The sequence below is a fragment of the Aquila chrysaetos genome, chromosome 18 (assembly GCF_900496995.4).
Source record: "Aquila chrysaetos chrysaetos chromosome 18, bAquChr1.4, whole genome shotgun sequence".
In the NCBI taxonomy this organism is placed as follows: Eukaryota; Metazoa; Chordata; class Aves; order Accipitriformes; family Accipitridae; genus Aquila; species Aquila chrysaetos.
Genome location: NC_044021.1, coordinates 26,754,038 through 26,764,682, shown reverse-complemented (window position 1 = coordinate 26,764,682; position 10,645 = coordinate 26,754,038). Strand labels below are relative to the sequence as shown.

General features: G+C 44.6%; 1 protein-coding gene across 2 annotated transcripts; it reads right to left on the bottom strand.

Annotated features, from left to right (window-relative positions):
- Positions 1-201: 201 nt before the first annotated feature.
- On the bottom strand, positions 202-7,655 carry HUS1 (HUS1 checkpoint clamp component). Of its 2 annotated transcripts, XM_030042033.2 has the most exons (9): positions 7,637-7,655; positions 7,536-7,591; positions 7,092-7,219; positions 6,395-6,571; positions 5,613-5,720; positions 4,605-4,679; positions 2,461-2,560; positions 1,972-2,103; positions 202-1,174 (listed from the first exon to the last, which is right to left on the bottom strand). In XM_030042033.2, exons 2-9 carry the CDS (start codon positions 7,585-7,587, stop codon positions 1,092-1,094), a joined length of 855 nt encoding a protein of 284 aa, XP_029897893.1. In that variant the 5' UTR covers positions 7,588-7,591; positions 7,637-7,655; the 3' UTR covers positions 202-1,091. The 2 variants fall into 2 exon arrangements, with proteins under 2 accessions (XP_029897893.1, XP_029897892.1); XM_030042032.1 differs by lacking the exon at positions 7,637-7,655 and having other exon boundaries at positions 7,536-7,636.
- Positions 7,656-10,645: the final 2,990 nt, after the last annotated feature.

The window sequence follows — 10,645 nt, the reverse complement described above, 5'->3', positions numbered from 1 at the left end:
ATACAATCACACATGGAATAAGCAGGAAAAGACCTCAGAAGATAACCAGGAAGTAGAAGCAGCGGCAGTACTCCTGTCAGGGAGACTTAGTCATGTTCTTGGCTGCTCGGCGTCAGAGCCTAGATGCAACCTCACCATGTCCGATGCCATGATGACACAGGTTGTACAATGGTTTCCATCCGGAAAGGAGAAAAACCGTGGTCCACAGATAACCTGCCCTTTATTTCACACCAATTGTTGTGTTCGCACGTCGCCATACGATACTCATTCTGTACATACATAGAGACCTTCACTGCCCACATTAACAAGATAATCCAGACTGTTCATCTCATCCTCTCAGGCCAAGAGCTAAACACATCAGTTCAAACACTAACAGAACTACTGAGGTATGTTGGAGCGAGTCAGACCAAAAGATACAACCAGGTAGAAACAGATGCTGCTGAGCCGTTGGTGCTCCTTAGCATCCGTTACCTCCCGTTACATGCTGGCAACCACAGGAAGCTCCTCTGCCTCAGACACATTTCTGCTGCACAACATGCAGCAGCACCAAGTCCATATACATCACTGCTGGAACAGAAGTCAATCCAGTACCACTTCAGGAGAGCTGTGCTTACCTGCCCAGGCAAATACCAGTCTGTCAACCCTGCAGAGGCCTCTCCTGCTCCATGGAGGTATGACAGATTGCTCGGAGATCTCTTAAGTTGGAGCTGCATTGTCCAATACTGAATACACCCAGCAGCAGCTCCAGAGGTCAATTCTACCTTTATGTTTGTTGACGAGAAAAAAAAATACTACATTGCCTTCCCCACAGCTCAAAGCATCCCAAAAGCACATACAGATTTCAGGTTTGCTCCCCATAATGCTCAGATGTGCCAGCTCCCCAGTGTTGTGTCCTTCATAGCACGTAACTTCACAAAAATGGCCTTCTGGATGAGGAGATGTTTTTAATAATTTCATAAATATGGAAATAACGTCCATCTGATGGCTGCGTCTAACAGCATATCATATGAGAGTACTCCAGCAGCTCATGAAAGTTTCAGGCTTCATAGAAAAGGCCTCAGGTTGGAAAAACGACCGGGATTCCAAAACATTCAGGCAAGTGCTGGAATAAAATACTGAAGCGAAACATCCTCATGGAGCAAGATGAAGTGGACAATTCTTTTGCTTACAATATCTGTAAAGAGAAAAAAACCCAAAAAATGCAAATCCAGTTTAAAGCAGGAAAAATACTTTAAAATTACATCTTCTGCAGAATGTCAGCATAAGAATACAATGCTTCTACCACTTCTGACACAAGGATGACTAGACATATCATCCTGTAATATTTAAGTCCTCAAGGGTCTATGAAGCATTACTAAAGAGTCTATGAAAGCTGAAACAAAAAAGGAAATACGTAATGTATAGGCCTATGATGCTATACCCCTGCACTAAACCATAACAGACAGATGTTCTCAGGAAAAGCATACAGAGTTATCAAAATAGGATATAAAACTCTGCACACGCTTCTGCTGGAAAGAACATATCATTTCTATGGTTAGAAACACTAGCTGCATAAAAAGCATTTTGGTATTAGAATCAATTTGGTGCTGAATGTAAGAAAGCATCTGAGAAAAAAAACCCAAAACAAACATGTCAACAAATCCCAGTTTCTCTGTTAGAAACTAGGGGCTTTCTTTTAAGACATTCAAAAAATAATACCTCAAAATAATAATACAAAATAGTAACTTCAAAACAAAGACAAGAAGACACCCATGATTAGTCACACTGAATATTCACCTTGATACTTATAAAAGGGCCTGGCTTTATTTTTTTTTAATTTTTTTTTTCTTCCCCAAATGCCTTACTGCCTAAAACAGAAAAATAGTCAAGTTTCAAACAGACAAAACAGAAGACACGCTGTTCTGCCAAGACTACAAGTATGGCAAACATCCCTCCTTAACTGGAGCTTACAAGCAGAGCTGTTGAACTTACTGCACAATGCTTTTGTGGGATTGACCTGCTGTCCAGCAAGCAGCTGCAGCAGCTTCCTGATGTCTATGCGTGCCTCAGCCATGCTTTCCAGATCTCTGCTTTGAGTAGAACTTTGACATCCATCCTCTGATGCTAAAAGCATAAGAGCACAACACTTTAGTCAAAACATCAGAAGGAGTTTCAACACCACTAAGGACACATCTGATAATCATTGAACAGCTGGTACTCAACTGGGTTGTTTTTCAGAAACAGCAGTGCAAGGAAGAGAAAGCCCAGTTTTCCTACAAAGTTGTCAAAGATACTGGAAGAGATTCCCCCCACAAACATGAAACAGCCATTGGCCACTTTTCTTCTTATGGTTTCATTTGACGACTTCAAAGTACTTGATGCTATTTTGTAAGGACTAACACAAGGTAAGTACTGTTATCAGCATCACACTTAAGAAATGAGATCAGACAGACACAAGAGGCAACTAACAGGGAAACTTACCCCAGGGAGGATTTCCCAAGTCTTTAAAATGTGTTGTTACAGATACTAAGTCAGTTTCTATTTTCAAGTTCATTTCTCCACTCAAGTTTGCTTCAATCACCTGCAATACAATCAATCTCAATTTTAGGCAAGCCCCTTCCGCACTGCAGAATTACAGAAGAATAAAGTGCAGCTCTGTGCAAATACAAGCTTCCAGAAGTACTTCAGTGCCTTCACAGCTCAACTGTACTTTTGAACATGGTTTGAACATTTGAATGTTAGCTACAAAATGCATTTCTCATCATTCCTGTGTGAATTATCCTAGACCGACCTCCCTGAAATTATGAAAAGAAATTCAATTGCTCTCCAGTGCTTTTAGAACAAGTACTGGCTTTGGGAAGTTCATGTGCTGAGGAAAAGGCTTTAGAATAACAGACTGAAGCTGGAGAAATGCAAGTGTTCCTGCATTTCCATCCAACTTTTTAACAAACAGAAAGGCACCTACACAGTCCATATGACACACAGAAAACGGGATGCACCAAGAGCTGACCTGCAGTTGCAGTGTCGCTTTCCAAGACTTAAAAAGAGACAACAGCTGCACCAGAGCAGTAACTCCAAGCAGGACTCTGAACTGCTAGAAATCCTGGAAAAGTGCTGAAAGCTTTCAAATTCTATCCTGACAAAGCGTCCAACCAGAAGGAGACTATATATGATCTTACATAAATCCCAAGCATATCAGAGGATTCCTAAAGCACACCTAAGCACTTCATTTCTGTGATGAGAAGAATTCTCAACAATTTTAAGAGAGGCTCATATCACAACCAGAATCTCCTATCGAATGGGAGACGCCCACAGATGAATGCTCCCAAACAATGGCCAAGTACTATTCGAAAGAGCTTCTAAGCCCTTTTTGCAGCACTGATCTTGACCAGTTTTACTACCAGAAAGCATCTAGCACAAATATTTAATTGTAACACTTGATGGTTTTGCTTTTAATAACAGGAAAGCATGTAGAGGATGCATGTAGTCTGCCTCCTCCCTTAGAGCTATCAAAGCTATTTCACAGAAATTTATTTATTTTAGTGCTTTGGAGCAGGAGGTAAGGAACTTAGGAAGGTTGGTATGCCCAGTGTTGATATGCTACCGCTTCTGAGTGTCGCTGAACACCAAAGTTCAATCCCATCATACAGCTATCCCGTGTGAGAAGAGATCCTCAACTCTGGAAACAAAGCAGTTATATACTGTGCTTAGTCATGTGTAAGCACTTCCACTGAGGACATGGGGAAAGGAAGGAGAAAGAAAAAATAAAACCCCCAAAAGACTGACAAAGGAGAAGAGTTTGAAGTGCTTCTTCTTGTATTTGTAAGATGACTGCCATTTGCAAAGTTGCCAGAAACCCAGGGTAATCTCTCAACTCTTCCAAGCCTTGGAAGACTGAGACTGTCCCAGTTTCAGGATTCTTAGTTTACAGAAAACTTCCCATTTATCAAAATTGGTATGAACAGCTCCAAGACCAAACTATTCCAAAGCTCTATGCTTACTTACTAACTTTCATGTCAGTCAATTCTGGTGACTGTGAGCAACAACAACTGAAGAAAACCCAAACAAACCCCTTTTCTGGCCTACTGCAGAGGGCTTCTTTCAATGGAAGGCCCACCAGCACTCCAGGAACCCAGGGTGGACTGGAAACCCACCCTGTCAGAGTCTAAAGCACAGGCTGACATCCAGGAGCTGCTAGTAGGATTTCCTTTAAATCCTACCTCAAGTTTACCTAAAGTTCATTCATACAGATACCTAACACAAGACTCACTTAATAGGCATTTCTTCAATGAAATCACCTGGAAAGTCTCCAGCTAGCTTCCTGAAGAACCGCAATTTCTTACCAGCTATAAAGAGTGGCTTGTAGCAACACAATGCCATGTTCTTTCAAGGATTCAGTACAAAGAGCACCACTTTCTGGGAAGCCCAGGACAAGCTCTTCGGTGTAAATCCTAAAATAAATCCCATCACTCTCTTCAGCCCTTACACAGTCTTCAGGTGCCTTTAGTTCAATGTCTGACCCATCCCAAAATAAGATATAACACCAGTTTGGGCAACAGGGAAACATGCTATGTCCAAGATAAAATAAGGTCTGTAGGACACATGCCTGAAGTGCCTTAACTTACAATGGAATTGCTGAGATTCTTCATTCTCTCCACAACACTCTTCATTGTTTTCAGCACTGGTAAGTAAATACTGACCTAGAAAGACATAAGAACTGCATTTACACAAATATTTCATGTGCGACTGGGTTGTGATGCGTTTATTTCTCCCTTCAATTCTATCTTATTTTGGACTCGGTTATCTATTGAGTGCAGGGAGCACAATATTTAACTGAAATCAGCAAATGACTCAGGAACAGAGTCCTCTTTCCCATTATACCAATAGGCCATCGCTCTAGCAATTGCCTCAGACATACTATCCCAAGTCTGTGCTCAAAATAAAGCAGAGACAGGTTTTTTCAGATCAGATGCTCACATGACTCCGCATTTGTGTTACTGAGCAGTTAATAGTCACTATAGACAAAAAGAAAAGAATATGATTCCCATGGTACTGTAATAGTTTCTGTAACTGCATCAGTGTACATCTGAAATAACAGAACAAAATACATCAAGTTTCTACTGAGTCATATGTCTTCAGAATTTAAATACTCTTAGCTATAAAGGTAACAGACATCCGTAACCTCATATAGGAGCACATTTGCACAAAGACCTTTCCTTGCAACTCTGCTAAAAGTCAAAAAGGATATACAGAGAATTTATAAAAATCAGGAGGAAACACGTATATATCTAACTCTGCCAGGTAGGCCCTGAATTTCAGAAAGAACAGATTATTTGGGCCACTTGGTAACTAGGTGCTCCGGCCTAAAGCCATTCAAGTCCTTTGCTCCTGCCTTCCTCCCCTCTGAGGAGTATCACAGCAACAACTGGCAACCACCTGCTCCGGTTTTACAGGTTCTGGACCCTCTTGTCAAGATGGAAGCCATGTCCCATCCCTCTCCAAACCTCTAGCCTCCAGCCTTCCCCTCTTTCCTTTCACCTCCTCTCCAAAACCCACCGGTAGTATACTCAGCAGCTATAGTATTCCACTTGCAACCTCCCCTTTCCATACGGAATATAAAAACAGAGGCTTACATCAAAGTCTGGCACACTGGGCTCTCTGAAGTCATTCCATAATCTTCTGGGAATAACCCCCACAGGAATGTCATGTGTCACCATCCTACTGCTGCTTGATAAGGATGGCTTGAGGGAGAGAGAGGGTGTTCTTGCAGTTAAAAACAGGATGTGAATTCTAAATTCAAATTTTTCAGACCCTCTCTGGGAAATACTGTAACTGAGTGCCCCAGACACTCAGTTCCAGTTTTCCATAGGTTCCTATCAGTCTGCTATTAAGCAGACTTCCCTTTTGAATAAGGAAGAGGTTGTGAGGTGTCAGTCATTAGTATCTATAAGCTATCCTGGGAGCTGAAGGGGTGAATCAGTGAAGACATATTAACAACAAAAAAAATTTGCAAGACAGCAGTTTGAAATGGAAGGCAGGACAATCAAAAGCAAAACAAAGAGCCAAACACTACACTGAAACCCAATGGCTTCAATGAGAAGGCAATAATCCACAGAAGATTTAGAGAATGAAGGAACAGAGAAAAGTAGGCATTAGAAAAAGGAGCTTCAATCACATAGCTTTCATTCTTCTTTCACCTCTTCCTTGCCTTTTGGAAAATACAAAGCTGATTCTGTGTGCTACCAACCAGGACGGCAGGGAAGGCTAGTGAAATGGAAAACGGCATGATTTTTCTTTATTTAGTTTTCTAGAATTACACCAAAGACTACCAATGCTTCTATCAGATCTTAGGAAAAGCACTTAATTTTTAAGAGCTTTTTCTTAGTAATGAAGTTAAAAGCATGGTTGCACTTACTAGCTCCACAGCAACTCTGAGACAGGGACAGTGTTTGTTAGTCAGCTTGATCTTCACTGCCTTAGCATTCTGGGCAGTTTTTAATGCTCTCGACAGGTTCTCAGGCACCAACTCTAAATAGATTTCATTGTGCTCTGCAGCAACTCCTTCCATCTGAAATTCATCGAAGAAATTCCCCTACAATTTTTGAAAGTTGGGAAATAAAATAAAACAAATGACAAAAAAAAAAAAAAAGATAGAGGGGCAAGTTTTAGCTATCAGGCCTTAAGCTTAGAACTGCATGTGAACAACGGGAAGCTTTCCTGTGCCTGGCATCACCCGCAGGAACCAAGAAGCCCATTGCTTCAGGCCAAACCTACTAATTTCAGGTCCTCCCCTATCAGTCCTCAAACCAAGGGGTACGATGGGTGAGTTATGCTCTCCTGTTTCCAGTTTTGGGCAGGCCCCTGCGGGCCAGCACACACCGAAGCTTGACGCTGAAGCGACGACCAAGGTAAAGATGACGTCTGGCCAGAAACACCAGGCCCGCCCAACTAAAAGCCAGCCCTGCAAGACAAGAGTGCCTTCGAGTGCCTCGAGAGACCCAGCGCACCCCGGGCGAGGGCCACGCGCGCCAGAAACGCCGCCTCGCGCGCCAGGCCCGACCGCCCGCTCTGGCTGTCAACGGCGCGCGGTTATCGAACCTCCCCGCGCTTACCTGGCACAGCTCGCACCACATACTGACGCCTCCATTCGCTACTTTATCGGAGAGGATGAAATACAGCTTGCTGACGGTGAGACGCAGGGCGCAGGTCTTGGCTAACTTGGCGATGGTGTTAATTACACCTGGCGGGGGGGGGGGGGGGGGGGGTTGTTACCGCGGTAATCGCTTCACACGGGGGCAGGGGAGAAACGTTCGGTCCCCAAAAACGCAGATGGTGCTGCTGCGGGACCCCCCCAACGCCTCAGGGCGAAGGAAGGAAGGCGCCTCACGCTGCCTTGCCCCCCGCGACGGGCCTCCGGGCCGCCGGCCCGGGCCTCGGGGCGCCCGCGGCCCTTCCTCCTCCCGCTCCCCGGCGAAGGCGGCCCGGGCACAGCCCTCCCCCTCCCCCTCCCCCTCCTCCTCCTCCTCCTCCTTCTCCTCCCGCCCTGGCCTACTCACGGCTGAAGTGGTTGAGGCAAGCCAGATCCACGATCTTAGCCCGGAATCGCATGGCGGCGCCCGGCCCGCCGCCTCGGCGCCGCCCGCCCGCCGCCGCAGCCCCGCCCGCCGGGAGCGGTGAGGCCGAGGGCGGGCCCGGGCGGGAGTCAGTCAGGGAAGGAGCGGGCTCCGGCTGAAGGGCCGCGGGCGGGCGGCAGCCGGGCGCAGCCGCTCTGCCGCCGGGCGAAGCGCTATGGCCGAGGGAGGAAAGCAAGGCTCGTGTAGGAAAGTAGAGGAGAACGGAGCTCTCCGGCTCTCTTCGCCATCACTCGCCAGGCCGCCCAGAAAGGGCCGGCGACCCGAAGTGTTCCCGGGAAGGAGCTGTCTTGTCAGACCGGGCGCCTCATGCTGACAGGCTGCCTTTGCCCGGGGCTGCTTCAGCCTAGAGCACGGCGTGCGGGGGGTTTTGCAGAGTATGGAGTAGGGGTTTTTGCGGAGACTGGAGTAGTTCAGAGGTACAAAGCGAGGGAAAACCTCGCTCTGCCTGCGCCTGGCCGTGCGCGGCATGCCTCTCCTGCAGGACCTTTGCCTCTGTGGTGGTCTCGGTCCCTTGCAGTCCTCGAAAACTGCCGCATTTGCAGAGACGGTTTTCTAGGGCTGTCCTCTTGGGTTCCTCAGGATTGTCGGGCGTGCTTTTGCCACACCGCAAGTTCCCCAGGTCAGCTAAATTGCCTTTCTTCCATTTGATTTTTAAATACTCTTGGGATGCTGCTCACAGTGCCTTGATGCTGTCTTTCGAGACAGTCATTATGAAGAAAATTAAAGAACAAAAGAGGCAACTTCGGGTCTACGTACTGACAGAAAGAGCAATAGTTTCTGGAGAGGTTATTCTCTGGCTGTGTTGCTCCCAGGCCCTGGGCACCTTGCAGAAATCAGCTGAAGATTTTCCTAGAGAAACCACTCCAGTGCAGCAGGGTTTGGCAGAATCAATCCCGAGTCAAATCTTCAGCCAATAAACTCAGCACTGTGGTTTGACATGCACTGTATTTTTCAGAGTAGTATTTCCCTGATAAAAGTCATCCTGACAAGATAGTTCACCGTCAGATCTCTTAAACAATGTCTGTGAATGTATCACACCCTCATCTTCTGTCAGTTCCCGTTTCTGTTGGCTGCTGTTATCGAATTGGTCTGAGAGGCGTCATGGGGCCCATTGGTCCCCAGGACCACAGAAATGGTTCTTTATCATCCCAGGCTCTGCTTTAATTGGTAGACCCCTGGGTGAGGGTATGGCTACACTGGAGAATGGGGGATCACTGATAGGTGTAGCAGGAAAAGGGGAGGTAAGGTGGGAAAGTAGCAACTGCAAAGGTGGAAAAAAATTATCCCTAGAGGGGTGATTTGGAAATTCTTGATAAGTCAGGGGTGAACAAGGAGGAACTAGACAGTCAGCCCACTGGAGTTTTACTTGCCCAGATTGCACAAATACCTAGGAATAACTATAACAGGAACAATTTTATAGTCTTTGTCTTGAGAGGTGACTGGTAGGTCACCTACTATGTTAACCCCGCCCTGCATTAACCTTCATTCACATTTAACATCTTGATTTCTTTCAGGGTCTTAAGTTCCAATTTAAGCCAAGCTGAGGTCTTCAAAGCTAACTGTTCCTTTCTCTCCTTTCCTTGCCTGACAATTATTTCTACGCTATGCTCCACTATGATTTCTGCTAGTGGTGTATCCCAACATGTCACACAGCAGTCCTCACCAACTGACAGCCACCGAAAGCAGCTCCATGACCTTTGCTGATGTTTCTTTGTTATGTCAGCTCTTACAAGAGCACACATAACTTTGGGAACTAAATAGTTTCCAAGTTCTCTGCAGATACTACTTCTCCCCTTTTTTATAAACACTTTACAAAACCTTCTACTTTTTGTTTTCAGAACCCAATCATGGCACTCCAGTGCTCAAAGCTGTTGCTTGAGATCAGGGCGACTTCTCAGCTGGGCACACTGAGATGGAATTAAATGGCCTAGACTTTTCTTCACTATTGTAAGTACATGTGTTTTCCCCCCACCTTTTTAGATTAATTCATTTTTAACAGAAATGTGTCGCAAATACCTGCAAAACAGTCATGGTTTAGACTTGCCAACCTGTCAATCCCATCTACCTCCTCTGTGTTCTACCAGATGGATGTCAACAGAGCACCTCTGTTGGGGTGGTGAGCATTTCCTTTCTGGTACTTAGGGCGGGAAGAAGGTGTAGGCTGTTTGCCTAACTCTACCATCTTAGTCCTTAACCATCAAGCTTAGAAATATTTTTAAAGCAGCCAAGCCTAAAATACTGATGGCTTCACAAAAAGAATAGTGAGATGTGTTTCCAACTCTGTTCCCAGTCAGAGGGATAGAAGTTAACACTGCAAAACTTTTTTTAGATTTGCCTATTCAGTTATGCTGTAGATCTTCATTGTATTTGACAATGAAAGTTCTTTAGGTTCTAAGAAATTAATCTGCTGAATCTGTTATCTATATTTGTCACCCGTTTAGAAACAGCTATTTGGTGCTTAAGCACTGTGGTAGAGAATACATACTATACATACATAATTAAAAAGGACTAGGTAATCAGGGAAGAGACACAATATAACAATTTGTATAAATGTACTTTAAAAAATTTACTTAGGCAATGTATTGGAAGCAAGCAAAAGAACATGTATGTTCAGGTAATATCTACAGTCTGTTCATGCATCATATTCCAGTGAATCACTTACATGCAGACAATTACAAAATAAGAAATAAGTCAAGCTACACATTATGCACTTACTATAGCATTAAAACCAGATAAGAAAATAAATTGAAAGTACCTCACTGATGTGGCATTTCTAGTGAATTTTCAAATGCTTCATTTCCATTTGAATATTCTAGGTTGGTTGCTCCTTTCAGACCTCTCATTACCGATGGTTTTATATATTTGCTGTTGCTTATATAGCTCCTTTCTAGACTGATACCACAAACTGATCAGGCATTTCCTCTCTGAATTAATCTTTTTCTTTTTTTTTTTTTTTTCCCCCTGGGAACAGGGCAATTCTCAATGAGGTCAGATAACCACAACCTGTGTTTCTGTGTTTTAAAAGCAATGGT

Coding starts and splice junctions, on each gene's coding strand:
- HUS1 (XM_030042033.2), bottom strand. CDS start 7,587: ATGCGATTCCGGGCTAAGATCGTGGATCTGGCTTGCCTCAACCACTTC. Junction 7,220..7,535: donor TTGCCTCAACCACTTCAGCC/GTGAGTAGGCCA, acceptor CCCCCCCGCCAG/GTGTAATTAACACCATCGCC. Junction 4,680..5,612: donor CCAGTGTGCCAGACTTTGAT/GTAAGCCTCTGT, acceptor ATGTCTTTCTAG/GTCAGTATTTACTTACCAGT.